Below are 25060 nucleotides of genomic sequence, written 5' to 3' on the forward strand. Positions count from 1 at the left end.
CATACATCCCATTTCCGGGGGACAGACCGACGGTACTCCCACCAGTATATGTGCAGGTACGACAGTGTCTGTCCCTGGCTGGAGTGGGAGGGGGGTGGAACATCCCAGTAGTGTAGGGGCAGATAGGGGGAGCAGTCTGGGTAAGGCTAGGAGCTCATTGGGTGCTGGTCACCTGAGCTCACACATAGAGGGAGTATATAAGGTGGGCACCATCTTAGATCAGGGTCAGTCTTCTGTAGAGGGTTAGTCAGTCCTGAGAGAGGTCCAGGAGCGCCTGCAGAGAGAAGAGAGAGAGGAGAAGAGAAGGACCCAGAGGGGGAGAAGAAGGAACCCCAAGAACCCAGTATACAACCAGAAGGGTGAAGGGTTGGCACGCAAGGGAACCGGATCCCAAATTAGTGGAGGAGAGAAACTACCCTCAACTAAGAACCGGAGGCTGCGACATTACATGTGGAGCAGCCCCTCACCAAGTCCACTAAGAAGGCACACCGAGCATAGGGTCAGGTAAGCCGAAGAAGGTTCACCCAACAGGAGACCCGAGGGAGCCGGACATAAGTGGACCCCTGGTGGGAACGGCCAGTAGAGAGGACAGTCAGAAAGGGAGCTCAGGACCACGCTCCAGAATTGCTTGGGGGTTGGCCGAGTCCAGGACCTGGTGGACGCAGCACGGCTCGGGCGGTCACTCAAGGCCAGTGTGACCAACAGAACAGCAGTAAGTAAAAACCCTGAACTGCACAGCCCGACTCTGAGTCTTCTTACCATCTACACTGCACCACCACTACCATCATCCTCTACACCTGACCCCCTGAGGCTATACCCCTCCCGTTGGGGGTTATACTACCACAGCTGCACATATACCACCAGCCTCAGCGGACCCTGCTGCAGCGGCGGCCTTTTGACCGCAAATCAACGGGTGGCGTAGTCGACACTAAGAACAACTAATAACATCTGTAAAGACTGCCACACACTGAGTTTGACACCCTGGGCACGGACCGGGTCGCCGCCACTCGGAGACTACAACCCCCATCTGATCCGGCTCCGGGTAATCCCCAAACAGCACTGGCCCAGGGGGCGCGTCACAACCAATGGGCTCCTACCTATGCCCAAAGACCCACCCCTATCTGCTCCTACACCACTGGGTATTCCACCCCCCGCCCCACTCCAGCCAGGGACAGATGCTGTCGTGCCTGCACTTCTGTCTAGTGGGAGCACCGTTGAGCTGTCCCTCGGAAATGGGGTGTGTGTGGTGCATGCAGCTTACTGAGTCCTGGTCCACACTCCATCCTTACCCGGGAGTGGAATACCACACCTCTGGTTTGAGGTGCAATACCCCTGTAGCAGCCGAGCCCTCGGGGTGCTACATTTACAGATAAAAGCGGTTTCACAGCTCCAGTCTAGTGGCCGACGGACTGGGTTGTGCAAATTGTTTCGCACCAACTCTATTTTCACCGAGTGAAGTGTGTATAGAAATTTATTTTTACATAGTCATGCCCATTATTCAGGCCACACACGTCTACGCTCTTGTTTCCCATGCCCTGAATTTGCACATGGATGTCAGTGTTCCTGGTGTCATACACAGGAAACGTTCCAGACGTTCTGCTGTCTTGGAGGTTTCGGGAGTCATCCAGAACATGTGTCACCTCTTCAAAAGGTCTCTTCTTTTTCCAAGTGTCTCCAGAGAGATTACACTTAGAAATTGAAGCCACACGGTGAGGGATATCCAAAATTGATGCAAAACACATCATTATTGCTGAGATATTCCAAAATTAAAGAAAAAAAATGCTGAAATTCTACCTCAATTCTGGAAAACCACAATGCGGGCACATTGTATGAAATCATAGAAATGTTTTTTCCCCAACAGTTGATGTGAGAAAGTGACTGTCATGATATGTATTTTACCATCCTATGGAAAGTCATAGGTCAAACTCATCTAGTAAAGGGAATTTTCTGCTTTCGAGAATATTAGAAGTTGTAGTTTTACGACATGCCTGGCCAACGTTTCGAGATCCAAGTCTAGTAGAGTGACCAATGTCTTTACCCCAAGTAAAGGCTAGTTTAACTATAATCTTGTTGGGATTTGTAGTCTTTCAACACAGGCCACTGATATATGATATAATCTAGTGTTCTTATTTACGGATACCCAACTACCTAACTCCAATTACATGAGATGTAATCCAGCTTTGACCTTGAGGACCAGAAAACGTTGCCCACAGCAGTGCCTTTACACCATGTGCCTATTAAAAAAGTATCCCTAGGAACTGGATATAGGGAGCAAGCTACTATCAGGGCATGCTGGGGGAGAACAGCAGATGAAAGACCAGATGAAAGAGAGTTGTATATGTATTGCAATGATATCTACCTATAGCGAACTATGAAACTGTGCTCCTTCCCTATTGAAAAGGTCTTGCACTTACTTGCGTCCATCCAAGGTCAATCTTTCCCTTCCTCTACTCACCCAACCCAACAGGAAATAAATGGTTATTCCTTATGTATGACTTACTGAAGACTTAACTTTTTTGTTTGCCCCTTTTTTGTTGTTGACAGGGTGGGAAAATGTGTATGGATTTGACATGACCTGTATCAGGGATGTTGCCATGAAGGAACCGCTGGTGGACATTGTAGATCCAAAGCAAGTGGTGACCAATTCCTGTTTGATAAAGGTTTGGTGATATCCAATGCCGAAAGCAATTACTATGTATAAAATGAGAAATCATAAGATCACTTCCAAAATAACCTTCAAAGAGTAGTTCCCAACATTAAAACATATCACCTATACAAAGGATAGGTGTTAACTTGTGGATCAGGATTGGGTCCAACAGCTGGGACCTCCACCGATCCCAACAACGTAGCACTAAAATGCTCATCAGGAAGGAACGGTGGCAACGTATTCTGAGTACAGTATTCGACTTTTTCCGCAGTCCTATAGGGAATGAATGGTGCTTAACCCCTCCATCCCGATGGGGCATTTTAGAGACCCTTTCCTGGGATTGACTGAGGTCTCTCTTTTACCCAATCAATAAAGAAGAAGGTCCAACTACTTGGACCAGCAAAAGTATAAATTGGGAAAAATCTTTTAAAATCTTTAGGGCAATTGGAGTAATCCCATGCATAAAAATAGATTAAAAACCTAAAATGCTGATTACCTGCTGCTGCCTCCAGGGGGCACTTTGGAGCTTACTGCTACCATCAAGGGGTTTGCTCAGTCCGCCATATACAGTGCTGGGACAGAATTGTAATCCCAACCTTTAAACCTTTTGGATGCCACAGTCATTGGAGATTGTTGCATCTAAGCAGTTAGACCATATATGTCAAACTCTGGCTCATGGGCCAAATCTGACCCTCAGGGTGATTAGAATCACCACCCCTATGTGGGGCCATTATTCTGTATAGAGCACTATGTGGAGCCCATTATACTGTATAGAAGGCAATGTGGGGCCCATAATACTATATGGAGGACTATGTGGGGCCATTATACTGTATGGAAGACTATGTGGGGCTCATTATACTGTATGGAGGACTATGTGGGGCAATTATACTGTATGGAGGACTATGTGGGGTCATTATACTGTATGGGTGACTATGTGGGGCCATTATTCTGTATGGATGACTATGTGGGGCCCATTATACTGTATGGATGACTATGTGGGGCCCATTATTCTGTATGGAGGACTAAGTGGGGCCCATTATACTGTATAGAGAACTATGTGAGGCCCATTATTCTGTATGGATGACTATGTGGGGCCATTATTCTGTATGGATGACTATGTGGGGCCCATTATACTGTATGGATGACTATGTGGGTCCCATTATACTGTATGGAGGACTAAGTGGGGCCCATTATACTGTATGGAGGACTATGTGGGGCCCATTATACTGTATGGAGGACTACGTGGGGCCCATTATACTGTATGGAGGACTATGTGGGGCCCATTATACTGTATGGAGGACTACGTGGGGCCCATTATACTGTATGGAGGACTATATGGTGCCCATTATACTGTATAGTGATTGGCCCGCAACTTTGTCCACGTTTTTCATTTTGTCCCTCTGTGTGGTTGAGTTTGACATCTCTGGGTTAGACAATTGGAGGGAGTGTCTTCTTTTATCTCCATTCCTGGGATCTGCATTGTTTTGTACATATATCAGTCTTCTGAATTACAATTTGTATACATGGTGTTTCATATATACTAACAGGTTGATTTTATGATTCTCTGACACAGGAAATCGATATCTACACGGTGAAGATTGAAGAATTAGCCTTCACATCAGCCTTCTGCCTACAAGTGCAGCGGAATGACTACATCCATGCACTGGTCACCTACTTCAACATCGAGTTTACTAAGTGCCACAAGAAAACTGGATTTTCTACAGGTACAGATATTGGGTGTTGCTGCAGCTCTCTGTAGCTGCCTATGGATGGGCTTTGGAATCCATTTAGCGGTGATTTCTGGAACATCCAGATTTTTTTGGTTCTACCGTCGGCCTGGTTATGCCAGTAAAATAATATAATGGTGTTTAGTAGCTAATTGTTTGACTTTGATTGGTTTTCTCCCTTTATCTGCTGACAAAAAGTTTCAGGTTCTTGCATCATTCTCTGAGCAGCCGTCATCTGACTCCACAGTCATATACAATTATGCCTAATACATGGAGAAGAAAGCTCCACTTTTTAAATACCTTTGTTTAAACATTATGTTTTATCACCCTGAAAAATCACTACATAGTGTCGGCCACTAGGCGTCTCCCTTCTGTGTAACCTGTCATTTACTTCTTGGTGTCAAGTGTAATCCGTCTCTAGCAGCAGAGACTCTGAGATGAATTACAGGAAGTGGGGGCGGGACTTTGTCTATCTACAGGAAGTGGAGGCGGGTCATTGTTCTCTACAGGAAGTGGAGGCGGGTCATTGTTCTCTACAGGAAATGGGGGCAGGTCTTTGTCTCTCTACAAAAGGTGGGAGCTGGTCTTTGTCTCTACCGGAAGTGGGGATGGGTTCTTGTCTCTCTACAGGAAGTGGGGGCAGGTTCTTGTCTCTCTACAGGAAGTGGGGGCAGGTTCTTGTCTCTCTACAGGAAGTGGGGGCAGGTTCTTGTCTCTCTACTGTGGGGCAGGTCTTTGTCTCTCTACACAAAGTGGGAGCTGGTCTTTGTCTCTACCGGAAGTGGGGACGGGTTCTTGTCTCTCTACAGGAAGTGGGGGTGGGTCTTTGGCTCTCTACAAGAAGTAGGGGTGGGTCTTTGTCTCTACCGGAAGTGGGGGCGGGTTCTTGTCTTTCTACAGGAAGTGGGGCAAGTCTTTGTCTCTACAAAAAGTGGTGGCTAGTCTTTGTCTCTACCGGAAGTGGGGGCGGGTTCTTGTCTGTCTACAGGAAGTGGGGACGGGTCTTTGTCTTTCTACTGGAAGTGGGGTGGGTTTTTGTCTCTCTACAGGAAGTAGGATGGGTATTTGTCTCACTACAGGAAGTGGGGCGGGTCTTTGTCTCTACAGGAAGTGGGGTGGGTCTTTGTTTCGCTACAGGAAATGGGGAGGGTCTTTATTTCTTTACAGGAAGTGGGGGTGAGCCTTTATTTCTTTGCAGGAAATGGGGGAAGGTTTTTGTTTCGCTACAGGAAGTGGGTGCAGTTCGTTATTTTGCTACAGGAAGTGAAGGCAGGTCTTTATTCTCTACAGGAAGTGGAGTCGAGTCTTTATTTCTTTACAGGAAATGGGGACGGGTCGTTAATTCTCTACAGGAAGTGGAGGTGGGTTTTTATTTTTTAACAGGAAGTGGAGGGGCTTTGTTTCTCCACAGGAAGTAGGGACGGGTCTTTATTTTATTTTTTTACAAAAAGTGATTGTGGGTTTGTTTCTCTACATGAAGAGGGGTGGTTCTTTGTCCTTCTACTGGAAGCAGAGGCTTTGTCTCTATACAAGAAGTATGAGGGTATTTGTATATTTGCCTCTGCTTTTCCATCTGTCAAACTGCATACAGGTATAAGAGAGAGGCAGCTTTCAGTTCCGAGAAGAAAATGCATTGGACATTGAGAAGAACATTGCATGCTGGGAAGTGAGGGAAAGGAAGTTCCAACTCCTATAGAGCTGGCAGGGTACTGGTGAAAAGGAACTGCGTATTCAAAAAGAAAGAATGGAAACGTTTAGAGCTTTATCTTGTTGTGGGCCATGAGGGCAGCAAGACCACGCTTTTCTACAGGTTTTATCTAAAATGGACCAGTATACTTTAAGACGCCTGAAAGAATCATTTCATCAAGAGCTCTGCATTTGGGTAATGGATAAAGGAGTTACCTGTAGACAAAGGCATGCATATCATAGAGGAGACCAAAGATACTTTGATGGGATTCCAGAACCCGTCTACGTTGACTACAACCCTTTCATAATGGATGGTAAGTCTAGTGATAGCTGCGACTCTCTATAAGTCTTACAATGATGGAAAATAAGAATGTGGGACCCAACTCGAGGACCTCGGAAAACACATTAGAGGTATCCGCCTTGTGGTTAGGTATGGAGAGCTAACCGGAACTGGAAGAGGAGCCCCATTTTGGGGTACTTCACGTCAATGCTTGCCTTTGCCAGTGCTATTGATGAGGCCCCTTGCAAAAGTGATAGCATACCCCAGTGATACCAAGTTTCCCTTCATCCAGGGAAAATATTTAGTCTCTCAAGCCTATACACTAGCCAAGGAATCCAACACCATGGCCACATGCCCCGGTAGCCCCCCATTGCTACACTTTTGTAGTGATCAATCTGGATTTTCCATGGAGAATTTACAGTCAATAGTTTAGTTTCTGCTCAAGGGAATTGATCACCAGGTTTTTGCTAACCCATCTGAGAGCAGCATGATGTAGGGGCAGAGACCCTGATTCCAGCGACGTATCGCTTACTGCAGTTTTGATAAAATCGCTGTTTTATCTGCTGCAGATCTAGCAGTTCTCTGAATGCTGAGCTCTGTATAACCCCGCCCACACCCCTGATTGGCAGATTTCTGTGTACACTGTGCATAGGCAGAAAGCTGCCAATTAGTGGAGGGGGCGGCGTTATACAGATTTCATGAATATGGAGCAGGTTGCAAAGGGTGTTTAAAAAGAGGATTGTTCCAGAGAAAACCTATTTAAAGAGAACCTGTAAGTTGTCATTAATAACTCATTTTTTAACCTGCTTAAAAAGCCGATGTTCTCCTGAATCCTATGATGTTTTTCTTTTGTGCCTGCTCCTCTCCTTTCCTGAGATATGGCCTCCTTTTCCCTATATATAAATCTAGTCTTGTTAGTCAAGTGAGTGTGGTTTGTGACTCTTCTCAATGGGAGGATTCTTGAAGATCACACCCCTTTGGCTAACAAGAATAGATTTAAATACTGGCAATAGAACGCCATATCTCAGGAACGGAGAGGCGCAGAAACAAAAGAAAAACATCACCGGATTCAGGGGAACAGCGGCTTTTACACCAGGTAAAAAAATTACATATTTATAGCAAATGACAGGTCCATTTTAAAGACACCAATTTTTTGTTTTTGGCCGACCCTAGTCTGACAACTATAAGTTTTCTGTTTCTTTTGGCACAGCCATATTTTACTTTGACTTCTTAAGACCTTGGTCTCACAGGCATCTTTTCTGTGCCGTAAGACCACAGAACCTGTAAATACTCGCTGGACACCAGAAGAGAGGAAAACTAGGTCATTCTCTATTTTCCCTCCATCCTCCTTTTAGCCCGGTCTGACCTGCTCCTGTGTGTATTTTCAGGTCATTAAATCAAAGACCTCTCTGTGGAGATCCAGGGTCCTGATAAAAGATTTTAAGTACCTGTTCCCCAAAGAGAAAAGTCTAAATAGTCTCTTAACTACTGTATATCATTTATAATTCTGGTATCTTCTAACATGGCATAAGAACCAACTATACAATTTTTTACCATCTTGATTCACATACTACACCGTTTTAAGTATTCAGTTCCTCCGCAGACCTATGCGTCTCCATTGATACATACAACAAAAAAAAAATTAAAACAAACCCTGTAAACTCCTGAATTTTATACACAAGTTTAGATTTTTGGAGGGACTGGCTCCACAATAGGTGGCACTAGAGAGATAGTTTTATTTCCTTCCAAGAAGTAATTTGCATGTTTTTTTTCCCATTTCTAATAAGATTCCAATGGCTGGTGGTCTCCTTAAAGTAAGACAATCCTCCCTCAAAACCACACCTAAAGTATCTTATTCAGCCAGTCAAACCCTGTTCTGCACTGATGAGGGGCAAGTACCGTGAAGCAGCTCAGCTTTTTGGCTAAGATCTAGTGTAGTGTCTGCTAGTACAAAGGTAGACACAGTAATGCACACTGGGTGGAAGCTTCCAGGTGTTAGCTGGGTTTTTTTTATAGACATCTGGTTATATGACCCAGACCCCCATGATTGACCGCAGCCCCCATGTGACCCCGACCCCCATGATTGATGCCAAAAGCTGAGTAGTTTGAGTGCCTAAGGTGCAGAAGTTCCTCAGGAGTGGTGACCCTGGAGTGGTGACCAGTGAATTTTATGGCACATTTTGACATCACTTTCCTTTCATACTCGTACACCTTTATTCTGGGCCTTTTGTCTACAATGGAGTTTTTTTACATTTCTTGACTAAAGATTTCCTTCACTTTTTATTTTGATTGTTTTCACTCTGTCTCCTCATCACAAGAACTTATCAGGGTGCAGTTCCCATCGATCGGTCTAGGGGAGGAGTATGCGGCCGTTAGGTTCCTCTTCCACACCCTCCCCCCACAAACCCCTGGTTCTTCTCAAGAAGGAGAACCGAACTAGACTGACCTCCTATTTCCACAGGGGTGGAAGTCAAGTTGGATGATGGGAGCAAAACTGTCCCTCCCTAAGCTTCGGCGAAGGGAAACCACCACTCCCTGACCCTCACTGTGGTATTCTGATCTGAAGGGATGGGGAAACGTTTATTGGTGAACCATCTGCCTTTGGGGTGGGCAGCGATAGACCGCATCCTTTTTTTTGTGGCACTGCACACTCGGACTCTTAAGCAAAAAAAAAGAAACAGTTGTGGATGGATGTCTGGTAGAGTTGCTTAGTGTAACCCTGGTCCACAGTCTACGTCAATATTCTTTGACCATGGACAGGAGCTGGGCAAATTTCCTTACCCAAGAGGATCCCAGGCTCTATTTATGATTAGCCGGGCTGGCGAGACGTCATCTGGGCACTGCATGGCAAACGGATGATGTCACACTAGGCTGGTGAATCAAATTTCATGCCAGGGAGCCCAGAAGCTCAGGTGATGTCTCGTCAGGCCAGCTAATCATAAACCAAGCATGGGATCCAGGAGGGTAAGGATGCGGGGACTGGATGCATTTCTGCGGGGACTGGATGCATTTCTAGATACCAGGCAGATTTCAGCATATACTTAAAAATAAAATAAAATAGTAGGTTGATACAGGGATTTATTCTGACTGCTGGTTTCAGAGTCGGGAGGGAATTTTTCCTCAGGTGAAGATTGGCTAAATCATTTGGGGTTTTTGCCCTCCTCTGGATCAACTTTAGCAATTACAGAACTAACAGGTCGAACTTGATGGACGCAAGTCTTTATTCGGCTTTACAAACTATGTTACTATGATGATGCTCATCTCCTGTCTACGGCCATATAGTACTAACCTGGACCATGGACTGAGGTTGCGTGAAGCAATCCGCTCATCTTCAATGTCTGTGCCACGATTCCTTCTCTCTGTGTGGTGAGTTACAGTTCAGCCATCCAATCTGGGGCAGGGGCGTCCTGAGCTGTCAGTATCATGATAGACAGCTCAGCCATCTAGTCTAAGGGCGTTCTAAGCTGTCAGTGTGGTGAGTGACAATCCAGTCGCCCAATCAGGGCCAGGGTGTGATGGATTTCCAACAGGTTCGGAATGATTCCCTGGCTGTCTGCCTGTTATCTCTGCCAGTTGTAGCTCTGCTCAGTTTGGTGTATGTTTGCTTTGTGCTTTGAGTTCTAGTATTTTGATTTTTGTTGACCGACCTTGGATTTGCCTTTGACCATCCATTTGCCTAGCCCCTTTGTCTTGATCCCTTGATACACTACCTTGTTAGAATTCTGAACCCGGGCTGTGACCTGACTACGCCTTTGCCTCACCCCCTCTGTTATGACGTACCCTCATTGCTTTTGACCTTGGACCCCTTAACTTCCTCACCTCACGGCGTGTCTGTAAGTAGTGACATGGACTAGACTGTAGCGCTAAAATGGCTCTAGGGAGAGAGTTATTTTGCATCCTAGGTATACCAAGGTTATTTCTGTCATCATGTGCCATATAGGTATTATATTTGGTAATAGTACTGTACATATAAAGAACTGTACAGCGGCACACATACTGCTCTGTTTTATACAGCGTGGACCAGGGGCAGAGATATCATCGGTGCAACTTGTGCAGCTGCAAGGGGCCCAACAGTTAAAGGGGCCCACTTCCAGGTTCAGAGCAGCAAGCTTTTGTAACGGACACATAAAGGGATGCAATACGATCAGCTATTGAACTGCAAAGGACCCGTACATTGTTCTTACACAGGGGCCCTCTTCTGTCTGTGTCTGCCCCTGGTGTGGACCTTCACCAACCATGTGCTTACTTACATCACTGGTGTCTTCTCCTGTGGCACAAGGGTCTTTGCCCCATGCACAAGAATACGACTGCAACCTCCTCACCCCCTATAAATTGGCTATTTATTTAACAACTCTGTTTTGAGACTGAAATACTAATAAATTTAATACATTTCTTCTATCATTTCTTCCACGAAGCAATGCATCATGCAGATGATATCGGGCCCCATGCCATTTAGGACGCCCACGCTTTTTTACCTTTAGACTTTAATGGCATGACTAACAATAAGTGAAAGTCTAATGAAGAGTAATTGCTTTATTCAATGGAGATCTGTCAGAAAATCTCCAGTGATGTTTTACATTTCCATGAATGTCATTTCTTTAAACCGGGGTCTTAATCTTTCAATACCGGTACATTATATACACTTATTGCAAAAATGTAAAAGAAAAGCTGCCAGTCACATCGATGCCATTATATGTTTTACCAAACATATGAAGATTTAGTTTTTTCACCCCCTCTGCTTTTTTGTATTTTCACATTGTAGTAATACATATATCAGAAATGAGCGAATCGATTAAAATTTTTAGGAATTCTGCAAACAGTATGCAATTTGCGTTGTGTAAGTTTCCTAAAATTACACCATTTTACCCATTGTAGAAGATTGTATCAGCTAGAGAAGGATCACATGACCTCACGTCACATGGTATAACACAACCAATCAGTCAGGGACTATCACAGCCTGTATAAAAGCTGAAGCAGGGAATGTAGCAGCCTTTTTATGGTGAGTCTGGATAGTAAGAGAACGTCACAGCTCACAGCTTAGCCATAAAAATAGGGAGCGAAAGCGCTGAACAACAGCTACCATCCATTTAGCCATAGCCATATATGTTGAGGTCACTCAGACATTAATAGGACTGTGTAATCTTTTCAGATCATTTAGACGCTTTGGAGTACTTTCGATTTGCAGAGAATTGATTCACCACAAATCAAATTTCTGGGAAGATTTTCAAAGCTGCCAAAATCTAATTTCAAAACATTCCCTCAGCTCTAATATATATTGAATTAATCTAGATAAATGCTCACTCTGAAGTTAGCACCTCCTCATTTATTAGATTTTCCTGTGGCCATGGCTGTTTAGAGTTCTTCACCAACCTATAGTTTGTCTTTGGGACCCCGATAATCAGAATTTTCACTCCTGCACTGGTTCCCTCCATCCCGTCTTGCCTGACATGTTGGCAGCAATTTCAGAGATTTGCTTTACAGCAGGCGTATTAACATAAAAAAAAATTATAAAAAAAAATAATTTATTGACTTGTGAGAATTTTTTGAGCATGCTTTGTGATAAATGCAAAGATGGTGTAATTCTGTGCCATCGTCTGCCAGTTTTGTAATAAAGGTATTCCCTACCTAACTCTGGTGCTATTGTGGAGCAAATAGAATTATTATTTTTTTTTTTACAGGGGTTGTCTGGCCTTGGGCTACAATTAGTCATTCACTGTAAGTGACTGTAGACTTGGGTATCCTCACATTGCACGCACTGCACGATGTCAGGATTCTCTGGTGCTGGGAGCGGCGGTGCGTGATCGCAAGTTTGCGATTTGCATACATGCGGTCACATGCCGACTAGATGTTTGTGGCCTCTCTCAATGTAAGTGTATTGAGCTAGGCCCAATACGTCTAGTCGGGATGTGGCCAGATGTTTGCAAATTGCTCCTGGCGTTGTCACTGGAGAATCCTCACAGCGCACACATAGAGTGACTGCAGACTTGCACCCCAAGGCTGGGAAACCCCTTTAAGTAAGTGACTAAATATGGCCGTACACAAAAGAATTTGGTGTTCAAATTCCAACTTCCTTGTCCTTCTTTCTCCCAACATAGGGAGTCCTCCATATATGTCACATGATTGTCCCATCATGCCAAAAGCAGCATGACTTTCATCTAATGTGTATGGGGACCTTAATTCAATGCCTTCGTTCGTTTACAGAGATGGAAATTGGACTGAAATTTATTAAATAATGCTGCCCTCACCGCTCAATTTTCCCACCACCCCGGCAGCGTGCCGTCCAGTCCTCCTGCCTCTTCTTTTCACTTAACCCCATCATACGCATTATCTTCTGCCTTCTGCTACAATCAGGGCGACTATGTACCTAATGTACCTGCAAGACGTGCCTTTGTGGCGCATGTCAGGACATCACAGGGTACAACCCCTGAGCGTACGGAGAGAGGGGAATGCAGGACAGGCGAGACCCAGCCGGGTCAGAGCAAGAACAGGGACAGACACGATAGTCACTTCAGTACCTTTTACTGATGGAAATTCAGGCACGTCCCGGAGCACTGTAGGGTGAAGGGTGCATGTCAGGATCCTCCCCAATGAGCGGGTGTAGGGCCTCCTGTTTCTTGCCTCTGCGTAGTAAGTTTCTGACCTGCCTGGAGCTAGGCCTAACTTTATCTCTGTCCTGCACCGGTTGATGTTGTGGTAGGGCCTTCTCTTGGAGTGCACGCTCCCAGCTTACGGGGCCTATGTGTCTCCTGGCTCTGTTACGTATCTGCTCTCTGGTGAACCTGGGACCTGTAGTTCTCCAGGGATTCCGGTTATGCCTTACTGGGTCGTAGAGATCCCGGTAAGCTCGGACCCGGTGTCCGGTATATGTTTTGGGGTGAGCTAGGTAAGCTCCTCTGCCCCCACTGCTACTCACTTTCCACTCGCCTTCGGCCACGCTCGGGCCCTCACTAGGCTACTCACACTAACGGCAGCTTGCCGCTCTTCACCGATCTTATGGCGCCGGCACACCTTAAGCTCTAACTAAGCTACAACTGCGTCTAGACTAGGCTCCACTGCAGGCTGACCTCTCCAAACTAGACTGAGCTCCACTGCAGACTGACCTGTTTCTGTGTCTCATTCTGCAGGAACTCTTCAGAGGAACTGCTGAATCACTCCCTGTACTCTAGACTAACTGACTGTCTAGCTCCACCTTCCCTATTTATATCCCTAACGGGCTCCCTCTGCTGGTCTGAAGTGGAAGGTGAAGTTGTGTGAATGTTTATGGGGGCCTCTTGTGGAGGATTCCATCAATACACGCTTCTAGGATCTGTGGTACCAAGCGCAGCTGGGAGCCACATCATGATATCATAATGTACCCTAAAAAGGCACGGCACACAGAGGCTTCAGAGGCCTACTTGGCCACAAGTTGCCTAGAGTAAAGCAGGCAGAAGATGCGCATGGCAGGAATAGGTGAAAATAAGACACGTGGAAAATTTTATAGTGGACTACGGGGACGCCAGACAAGTAGGAGCTGAGGTGAATAGACACCCCAGAGCATAATAAAGAACAATCAAATATCCTTGATGCAAATCAAATTTCATTATAAATGTGTGTGATCTCTTGACTTCAAGTTTATGTTGATTCGATCATCTCAAGTACTTGGAGGACCAAATTATGGTCCTACTGGGACTTCCATGCCTCTGTATTTTTACATGAGGTGTCACATTTTCCCCTACTGTGCCCATGTGTGCCCCTAATGAAGGCATACGGAGGTAGAGTATAAGCCCATACTATAGATCCATCCAACATCTGTAATATGGCCATGTGCATGGATCCTTCAAGAGAGAAGTCTGAGGAGAGGTCTTTCCTTCCAAAAAGTTCTCAATACTTCAGGCCTGATCATTTAAGACTGGAATTGTGAACTCCAGTCTTAATGAAGGCACTTCTGGAGTAATATGTGTCTAATTACATAAGAGATGCCTCTACCAAAAACGTTACTCAAGTCAAGGAATGTAGTAAATTTCAGGTGTGATTTACCCCACCAAGGTGGCATACATTTTGATTAATTTGCAGGCAGGCTTCACCAAGGCCTTGTCCCTCCCAGGCTTCTCCAATTTTTGCAAAGCTTCACTGGCTTAAAAAAATGTCAAAAGTTGCAATATTTCAAGGTGTTTTACACCAGAAAAGTGGCAAAAACACCTGAATGAATTGGGCCCTTCATGTAGAAGTGAAGTCTCTGAGAGGTCACACGAGACGAGGTAGGCCGACGCTTCATTCATGGTTTGGGTAAAACAAGGCTGGTACAATTAAGCCACATGGCGGCTTATCTAGAGTCACACACTTGGCTCAACTGTAGCGTTTAATTGCAGGGATCGTAATTATCAACGAGGTTTAGATTAATCAACGAACAGAGTTCGAAAAGCAAAGATAAGAGCCACATCCGAGTCTCGTACACCGGGCGCATTGTCTTCACGGGTCAAGTGAAAGGCTTTTCCAGATATCTTGAAGAAGTCACATTGCAGAAGGACTATTTATATCCAGACTTAAATTATTGATTCTTCTCCTTGTGCCCAAAGTAAGATACAAAGATGGAACAGCCTGGAAGCGTAGATAGAAGTTACATCTGGGCCCCAATAACTGAAGCAAAGATCCTTCTGTCACATAAGAAGACTGTCAAAATTCCTGTTGTCCTTCTACAGTTTGACCACTAGTGGCTGCTATAGTTCATTTTAATAATTGTGCTGCAATTGCACTCCTTACCACTGGAGGCTGCTTTGTTCTGCAATTGCCTTTTACTAAGACGGCAGATTCTGAACCTGTGGAATCCATTTTCCTGTTTGGACCTACTTAAAGCCACATGGATTTCTCACTCATTGCTTGAGTATTGTGTCTAGCTGGTTAGTCTACTTCCTGTCTCCAGCTCCTCGACTGTCTTACCCAGACTGTTCTCACCTAACTACAGATTGTTTCCTACAACTCCTTTTCTAACTCCAAGAACTTCAACTACCACTTGCTGCTCCTGCTTGTGCTTCTTCAACCACTGGTTTCCAGCAGTACTACGCCAGTATCATAAAAAAGCCGCTATTATAAAATGTATAGTATCTGAGCCCTGTTACAGATTTTTTTATTGGAGCCCAAGCTCTTCAAGTTACGTACATGGCTGCCACACATGTATGGAGTCGTTCTCCCCTAGAAACACTGGCGTCAAAAAGTCAGACATTTTGGGACACGTCTGTGTTGCGGAAAAATTTGAAACTTTTTATCTGATTACACCCCCTCCCCATTTTCAAAAGTTGGTGGCATCTGGCAGGAAGGGCCCTTTATTACCCCACATATATAGTAATTTATTCCAGGGTTAAATCTGTGCCCACTCACAGCAGGAATAGAGTTGCTTTTTTAAGGTGGACGGAGAGACATAGAAGCAAGGCTGGAGTAAGGAAAATGTTGATGTCTTCAGATCTGTCAAACCTCAAAGATTGCGGTAGCTCACTCTGAAACGAAGAACTGATGATGGGTGTGATGAGTTGGAAGGACACAGGGAATGTCTTTTACTTATTATGAAGTTATTAATTCTATTTGTAAGAAACAGCTAAATTTATGTATGGAACGTCTATATGAACAAAGGGTATAAATATATGAACATTCCGACAAGCACTGAAGATTGTTGGAAATCACAAGCATGTGCATTTCTTTTTTCCTTACCACCGTTGACCAAATCACAAAAAGTTGGAGTTAGAGCTGCTCTAAAGCATCAAATTTATTAAGAAAATTATGTTGCATTTTCTGCCAATATTAATCTAAGTGAAAAACAGCCATTTCTTCTAAAACCATTTGCACCTGATGGAGGATGCTATGTGATTTTATTAATGTCAGATCCATACAGAAAATGAAAAACTGAACCTCTGTATAAATGATGAGCGAATTGAATCTAAACAAACTGGATTTGGCACAAATTATCAGGAAAATTTGGATTTGTCAAAATTGGAACTTTTCATAATACGATTCTAATGAATCTAGCAAAATGACGGCCAGCCAACCTCCCATTTTGCTGGATTCTTTTAAGCGTCTATCGTAGGTCCTCCCATCTCCTGTACTACTGCCATAGCTCCCCGCTTGGTCCTACAGTCTTTACTTCAGATCTTCTCCCACTTCAGGTCTTCTTGTGCTGATCAGAAATCGCTAAGGTGCTGTGTAAGTCAATGTGATTGCGTGAAGTCTGGTCAGTACAGGAAGACTTGAAGAGAAGACTGAAGACCGTTGGTGAGAAAAAGATTCGGATGCCAAAAAAGGACCAAAAGCAAAGACCATAGGGCCAAGGTAGGAGTAAAGGTGTGGGATGGGCGTAGGATCGGTTTTATTAATTTTTTACGTCTTCCCAGCCATTCATTTATTATGCTTTTGGGTCAGAACTTCAGAACTTAATAAATTATTATTAGTGGTGACCGAGCACTAAAATGCTCGGGTACTCGTTGCTCGGGTCGAGCGCATTGGAATACTCGGGTGCTCGACCCGAGCAACGAGCCCAATGTAAGTGTATGGGAAACTCGAGCATTTTTCAGGCGGCTCCCCCTGGCAGTCTGCAGAGGCCTAAAAATTGCTCAAATCGAAGGGAACAGTGCTCATATGACAAGGGAACAGCATGGGGAAGACCCCTGGAAGCATCTCTGACTCCCAGAACATACAAAAACGTAACCAAAATGGATTTTCCTGGGAAATATGTTAAGGAACATCCTTTGCAGGTAATGAATTGTATATAAGGCAAAATAAATAACCGAAACCAAAAATACTCCTCCACACCTTGGGCTATGTTCACATGTAGCATTTTTGATGCATTTTTGCACTTTTGCATTGCTTTCAACCGTGACAAATGCATTCACCAGGAAATGTCATTTTAACGTTTTACAACCTTATCTGGCCATGTGGTGTGTGAGACATCATCAGACACATTATGTTTCATTTATAAAGGAGGGACTCTGAAAGTCACAAAACCTATTTTTATAGGGCCATCAGGCAGCCTTTACTATTCTTAAAGGACCAGCTGTCGGCCCTCACTATTCTTAGAGAGCCATCAGCCGGCTATGCTTTGTTGTTCCCATTACTAAAGAGTGGGTCTCCTATACTGTTATTGCGTATGCAGTGAGTGACAGGGCTGCCCAAAATGTAGACGCATCCCAATACCCTGTTGAAAATTTAGACCCACCCCAATAACCCTTTGAAGAGACTTAAAGGAGGGCCTCCTGAAGACAATGTTCCCATTATTAGGAAGTGGGTCACCCATGCTGTTTGCCTATGCAGTGAATGTGTGGCGCCCCTGAGGGTTCGGTCGCCACAGAGGTGTTGCATCTCAGACAGAGATGTGGCATCTCACTCTCCGGTAAGGAAGGAGTATGGCTCAGGACCCTAACACCTGCATCCAACACATCCACTTCAGTAGGGCAGGGCGAGATTGCTCCTAAGGGAGAGCATAGTCCCTGGTCCCTGGCTGGAGTGGAGGGGAACCTAGAGAGGGGGAACCATGTAGTGGGTGTGGGTGGAGGACGTAGATCAGGGGAGCACATGAAAGGAAGCTGTATAAAAAGGGGAGACATCTTAGAAAGACAGGTCAGTTCAGTCAGAGGAGGAAAGTGAAGGGAGCAGAGGCTCTGCAGGTGCTCTGCTCCAGAGGCGGGCCTAGCCAGTGAGGCCCAAGTCTGAGGAGAAGGAGAGAAGAGAGGAGAGGGAGCAGGAGAAAGTCTCCAGGAACCAAGAAAGGACCCCAGGGGTACGGGCCGTGCAGAAGGCCACCCGTACGTCCGAGTCTACCGGGAGGTGGAGGGGTTAGGCCATACAAAGGGAACCGGTCCCTCAACTAGCGGAAGACTGCACGTCTCAACTGGAGGCTGCAGTACTTTAAGTCCTGTAGCCACAAGTCCACGCCAGTCTCACCGAGAAGGTAGCCATATAGGACCCAGGGGATGGAACAGACGTCGCCCGCCAAGGCCCGCAGGTACCGGATTGGAGACACTAGGTGTGAGGTGCAGGAAGAAGGCCAGAGAGCGAGGACACACAGAAGGGGGTCTTGCTAAGTACTCCAGAGTTACCTTGGGGTAGACCGAACCCCTCCCTGAGTAAACACAGGACGACGAGGGCAGTTACATGGATCCCTGTAATCTGGACTGCAACAACTGTGAGTAAAGACCCAGGGACTGCACTTCCTTGTCTCTGTGTTTCTTGCTGCGCCATCAACCCCTGCACTACAACGCCCAGCACAACCTGCAACATCATCTACACTGCCCTGGAGCTAGCTCTTCCTGTGGAGAGTCACACCATCCCTGCTGCAGTAACATCAGCTTCAGAGGACTGCTCCACAGCGGCGGCTCTCTTTAGCCGCATTCCACAGGTGGCGTCACGAACTTTATAAACTATAATCCCCTGTAAATATTTCCCTATTGAATGACCGCCCTGGGTCATGGACCGGGTCACTGCCACTGTGACATCCCCCAGCATTTACCGGCCCAGCACCGTCTACCCCACGGCCCAGGGTGCACGTCAAATGCAAGGGCTCCCAAAAATTGTGAGGCACTCCAATGCAGTGAATACAAAGGTTGGCAAAAATTTGGAGGCACTCCAATGCCACTTGGAAGAGACGTGGAGGTCAGAGGGCCTCCTGAAAACAATGTTCCCATTATTAGGAAGTGGGTCTCCAATAGTGTTGGTCTATGCAGTGAACGCAAGGGTTGCCAAAAATTTGGAGGCACTCCAATGCCCCTTGGAAGAGACATGGAGGTCAGAGGGCCTCCTGAAAACAATGTTCCCATTATTAGGAAGCGGGTCTGCCATAGTGTTTGCCTATGCAGTGAATGCAAGGGTTGCCAAAAATTAGGAGGCACTCCAATGCCCCTTGGAAAAGATGTGGAGGAGGGCCTCATATTAAAATGTTCCCATTAGGAAGGAGCGGGCCTCCTATACTTGTAATTCCCATGCACTAAGTGTATGGGCTGACAAACATTTACCCCTAGGAGGTATGCATGAAGATACTGTATAAAAAATTTTTTTTACAGGCATCATAAACACCCTTTAAAAAAATTGGGTGTTGCATGATGGACCACGGTCACCCTGGTGATATGGTGGTGGAGGATGAGGATGAGGAGAAGGAGGAGGACAAGAGCAAATAGCCAAAATCAGGAAGTGTATACCCATGTGTGGGTGTAAAAAGGTGCGTGGGAATACACCTCCCAAAAAAAGACACTGGATTTGAGTTTATGTTACGCTGCTATCATTCGGGGCTGTTGAGAAGTCTGGCCTAATCCAGCCCTTGTTCATTTTTATAAGAGTCAGTCTATCAGCATTTTCAGTTGACAGGCGGATGCACTTATCAGTTATAATTCCACCAGTGGCACTAAAAACCCGCTCTGATAAAACGCTAGCGGCAGGGCAGGCCAGGACCTCCAAGGCATAGAGAGCCAGTTCATGCCACGTATACAGCTTGGATACCCAATAATTATAAGGCACAGCGGAATCACGGAGGACATTGGTACGGTCGGCAAGGTACTTCCTCAGCATCTTCCCAAACTTTTCCCTCCTTGTGAGAGTACCCCGCGCCTCAGGGCCTGTGCGATGGGAGGGTCTGAGAAAACTCTCCCAGAACTTTGACAGTGTTCCCCTGCCTCTGCTGGATTGGAGTTATGCCTCTCTCGCCTGTACTCCATGGTTAATAGAGAAAATCGCTGCACAGCTGGACACTGGTGCTCGAGTAGGGGCCGAACCCGTACTATATAATAGAATAACCTCGGCACTCAAGGATTCATTTAGAGAGAAAATTTAATGCAGTCCATAAATTAACAAAACGTTTCGGTCAAACAGACCTTCATCAGTACACAGACTGCTTGTGGGAGATAAGGCATAGATGCAAGGTGCAGAGGACTCAGTGTCTCAGAATAGCGCAAATTTGTCTTATGTGAAGCATATATTGGGAGCCTGGCATGGAACGCGGTATCCGCCGCTAGTTCCTGGTGTAGCTTGTACTCCTTGGTTGTCCAATGAACTGTGACCTCTGCCACCAGCGTTTTCAGATGGGAATTTTTTTAATAGTTCCGCAACAAGGGCCTTCTGGTACAGCCCCATTTTTGTAGACCTGTCCGCCTCAGGAATAAGAGATATAAAGTTCTCCTTGTAGAGTGGGTCTAAAAGTGTCACCAACCAGTAATGACTGTCACCCTAAATTTTGAGAACATGAGGGTCATGGGAAAGGCAGAGTAACATAAACTCAGCCATGTGTGCCAGACTGCTAACAGGCAAGACTTCCGTGTCCTCACCAAGAGGATGAATGACCATGCTCTCCTCCTCCACCTCCTCCTCCTCCCTGTTCTGAGGTGCAGGAGCAGTAGACTGTGGGGGCAACCCTGATTGACCTAGGGCCCGCAATCCTCGGCGTCGGGAAGATCTGTTCCGTCCCAAGATCCGACTGGGTACTGGCCTCCACTATGTTAATCCAGTGTGCCGTCAGCGAGATGTACCGTCCCTGCCCACAAGCACTTGTCCACGTGGTTTGGTGGACTTTCCCAGTAACTGCATTGTTGAGGGCACGGCTAATGTTGTGGGACACTTGCTAGTGTAATGTGGGGACGGCACACTGGGAGAAATAGTGGTGGCTGGGAACCGAGTACCGAGGGACAGCCGCCCCCATCAGGTTGCGGAAAGCTTCCGGCAACATTTCGAACGCAAACAGTCGCGAAATGTGGGAATTTAGTAATGTGGCCTGTGGGGCGTTGGCTGCGTATTTGCACTTGCGTTCCAAGGACTGGGGTATGGACAACTGAACGCTGCGCTGGGACAAGGACGTGCTTGCGGATGGTGCTAGTTGAGAGTGTGCAACAACAGGTGAAGGCCAGGAGGCATCTTCGCATGCACCATGGACAGGGGATTGGCTTGCACGCACAACAGCGGAAGAAGTAGTGGTTTAACCCGCAGACACTGTTCCTGGACCCTGGGGTTCGGCCCACAAAGTCGGGTGCTTTGCTGCCATGTTGATCATGCTGATCATGCTGGTGGTGGTCAGGCTGGTCGTTTTGCTACCCCTGCTGATGCTGGCCTGGCAGGTGGTGCAAATGGCCTTTTTAGGGTTATCGGCAGAGTCTTTAAAAAAACAACCAGACTTGGGAAGACCTAACAGTTGTAGTGGCAACTTCCGTCGTGTTGGTGTTAAGGGGAACGGTTGCCCGCCTTCTGTCTGGGGCCAACACACTGTGCTTCTTCCTGCCTGTTGGGGTGCTCTGCCTCCCTCCCCCTGTGTGCTGCTGTCCTCGCTCTGCATGTCCTCCTGCCACGTTCGGTCAGTTACTATATCATCCACCACCTCATCTTCCACTTCCACTTCCACACCCTGGTCCTCCTCCTGACTTTTTGGCAATTTTGTCTCATCATCGTCCACCTCTTGTGACACTTTACCACCATTGCCTTCGTATGACCGTGGCTGCTCAAATATTTGGGCATCGCTACATGCGATCTCCTCTTGCCCCGCTTCAAGTGGACCAGGCGAGAGACCTGAATCTACAAATGGAAAAGTGAACAGCTCTTCGGAGTGTCCAAGTGTGGGATCAGTTGTCTCCGGGCACTCGGCATGGTGGGAGGAAGGAGGATCAGGGTGAGGAACATGCGGTCCAGACTCACGGCTACTGAGACTTGACCGTGTGGAAGACAGGGTGGTGGTGGTGACAAAGTGACTGGAAGCATTATCCAACCAACAACCTTTTGACACTGCTCTGGGTTCAATAGTGGTGTGCTGCGATCCCCTAGTAATTGGGACAAGAAGGTCAGGCGAGAAGATGTGGGTGTTTATTGTGGCACAATTTCAGCTTGCCCACAGCTTCGGCCTCTGCATGCACCATCAACATCACGTCCAGTGCCCCATCCCTTGCGACGCACCTTGCCCATTTTAAATAAAGGACAATATCTTCCACGCTCATTACAAATGGCTGAATTTGGAGTGAACTTATATGTGATCTGTGTGACGGACAAAGCACAGTTTTAAATAGCTGGCCAGTAGGTAACTATTTTTAACAGCAAACTGGTGTCAATAACTTCGCTGACACACTGAAACAATATTTTAATTTAGGCCAGAAATGGCAGAATTTTCAGCGAACTTATATGTGATCCGTGTGACGGACAAACCACAGTTTTAAATAGCTGGCCTGTAGGTAACTAATTTTAACAGCAACTGGTATCAATAACTTCGCTGACACACTGAAGCAAAATTTTAATGGAGGCGAGAAATGGCAGAATTTTTAGAAAACTTATATGTGATCCATGTGACGGACAAACTACAGTTTTAAATAGCTGGCCTGTAGGTAACTATTTTTAACAGTGACCTTGTGTCAATAACTTCGCTGACTCACTTCAAAAAATTTCAATGGAGGCCAGAAATGGCAGAATTTTCAGTGCAATTATATGTGATCTGTGTAACGGACAAACCACAGTTTTAAATAGCTGTATTTTTAGCGCTGTAATATGGAAAGGACCTGGCTGTATTCTGCGGTGCCAACAAGCAAATGGCGCAGAAAAATGGTGTTCTCTGGATTGCTTTTTAAGCAAATTATCAGGATTAAGATAAAAAAAAATTATTCCTGGCCCATGAGACCTGGGGCTATTTCTACAAATATCTGTAAAAGCACCAGCAAACAGAACTAGAATGGACCCTGTTGCTATGTGCACTGCAGTCTGCTATATACCCTGCCTGCCTGCCTATATACACTGCCTGCCTAGCACTGATATCTCTGCAGCTGGATTAGTCCTCAGAAGGACTGTTTGTTGAGATGGATATGTGTAATATACTTCTGTTCTACCTACACTACCTAATAAACAAGTGAATCTCTCCCTAGCTCAGCAGCAGCTCTCCCTATACTGTCTGATCCGGAGTGACTGTGACGAACATGGCGGCGCCAGGTCTAATATACACCTGATGACGCTGTGCGGCCAGCCAATCACCGTAATGCCACAACCAACATGGCTATGGCATTACAGTGTGTGGCAGGCAATCCCTGCATGTTGATTGGCGCTCTAAAGAGCGCCAAACATGCAGAAAGGGGACCCGAGCATCCGCCCGAGCATCTCGGAAGTACTCGGCGAGCTCCGAGTACTGAGTACTGAGATGCTCGGGTGAGCACAGAGTACTTGCGAGTATGCTCGCTCATCACTAATAATTATTATTAGTGGCAATTTTGCTTCTTGACTAATCAATTTGGTCAAAATTGAATGTTTGGCCCAAATTGAACCTGAATCTAATTTTTTTTAAAAATTTGTTCATCTCTACTCTGTTCAGCTCTGTATGACATTATAGGGTTTTGTTTGTTGTCTGCAACCATAGAGATACATAGGACTACACACGTAAAATGGTATACAGTATTTTATAATCAAAATGGCAAAATTGTAAAAAAAAAATTTAAATTGTTATTATGGATTATAGCAATTTAAAAATTGGTTGTAAATGTGCACTTACTTGTTAAGAGTCCATTCTGACGTCCTAAGAATTAATAGAATGGGTTTATAAATAGGATAAAAAGCAGCAAAATAAAATTAGTAAATGTAAAAATTACACTATAAATTTGCTCATCACATGAGGAGTTGGCAACAGAATTTTTCACAATTTAGCATAAATACCAATTTCATTTTTTTATATTTAAAGATATAATTAAACTTGCATGATAAAATATATTTGGTTATCACTCCCTTGAACTGCGGAGGCAGAAGCGGGTTTTGTACAGGCTCAAGGGTAAACATTTTGGACGCTCTCCTGCCTTTTTTTTGGAAGGAAGAAAGCTCGGAAAATGAACCAAAAATCACAACCAACCCAAAATTATTTCTTTTTATTCTGCCAGACACATGGACATGATAAAAAGTAACACTGTTTTTGTGGACTGTCTGTAAGTTAAAAGTTAGTTGATCATTTGAACGAGGCCGGTGGCCACTGCCTGCCTAACCGGTTGTCGGGATGGGACAGGGAAAACATTGTAGGAGATGCAGTAACAAACTAACCCTACAGCACCAATCATCGGGATCCAGGGGTCCCAGAAGTTGGACTTTTTAAAGTTAATGAATAAACAGTGGCCCGCATTTATCAATCAATTCTAATCAGTTTTTGGTATGAATTTTGCCCCAACAAATTGCACGAAAAATTGCAAATTACTACGCACGAACCATTTTAAAAAAATTGGGAATGGGTTTTTTTGGGAGAGGATGTGACCATCAACTTTCAAAAAGATTTATCAGTAGAGATAAGAGAACCCAAACTTAAAAGTTTGGGTTCAAACCGGACAGGTAATGTCCGGTACTAAACGCCAAACACGGACTTCTCCCAGGAGTTGGTTGCAATGTTCAGAGTTCCAGGGAAACTCCGGGAGGAGAAAGAGAGAGAACGAGAATTTTACAGCTCGAAAGTTCGGATCTCCATCGTTTTCAATAGGGTTCTGGTTCAAGTTTGGGTACAGTTGTGGTATCCCAACTAGTGTTGAGCCACCCCCGTAGTGTTCGGGTTCGGTTCGGTTCGTCGAACACCGGGATGTTCGAGGAACTGTTCGTCGAACTGTTCGTCGAACACCTTAGAACACCGTCGAACACCGTTAAAACCAATGGCAGGCAAACAAAAACACATAGGAACACATAGAAAACACCTTCAAAGGTGTCCAAAAGCTGACAAACTGCTCAGAAGACGCTTTCTTTAAAAAAGCCGGCCGGCAATTCAGCAGCGGCATACACCGGTACCCGACA

At 45.5% G+C, this 25060-nt stretch overlaps 1 protein-coding gene across 3 annotated transcripts in view; it reads left to right on the forward strand.

Annotated features, from left to right (window-relative positions):
• Positions 1-25060, forward strand: part of PRMT8 (protein arginine methyltransferase 8) — a 288767-nt gene that overhangs the window by 221509 nt on the left and 42198 nt on the right. For all 3 annotated transcript variants that reach the window (XM_073649943.1, XM_073649942.1, XM_073649944.1), the window contains exons 7-8: positions 2545-2660; positions 4221-4371. In XM_073649943.1, coding sequence (XP_073506044.1) covers positions 2545-2660; positions 4221-4371 — 267 coding nt within the window. The remainder of the gene's footprint in view (positions 1-2544; positions 2661-4220; positions 4372-25060) is intronic.

This window comes from Phyllobates terribilis, unplaced genomic scaffold (assembly GCF_046119375.1).
Source record: "Phyllobates terribilis strain yellow unplaced genomic scaffold, ASM4611937v1 Scaffold_10__3_contigs__length_209671492, whole genome shotgun sequence".
In the NCBI taxonomy this organism is placed as follows: domain Eukaryota; kingdom Metazoa; phylum Chordata; class Amphibia; order Anura; family Dendrobatidae; genus Phyllobates; species Phyllobates terribilis.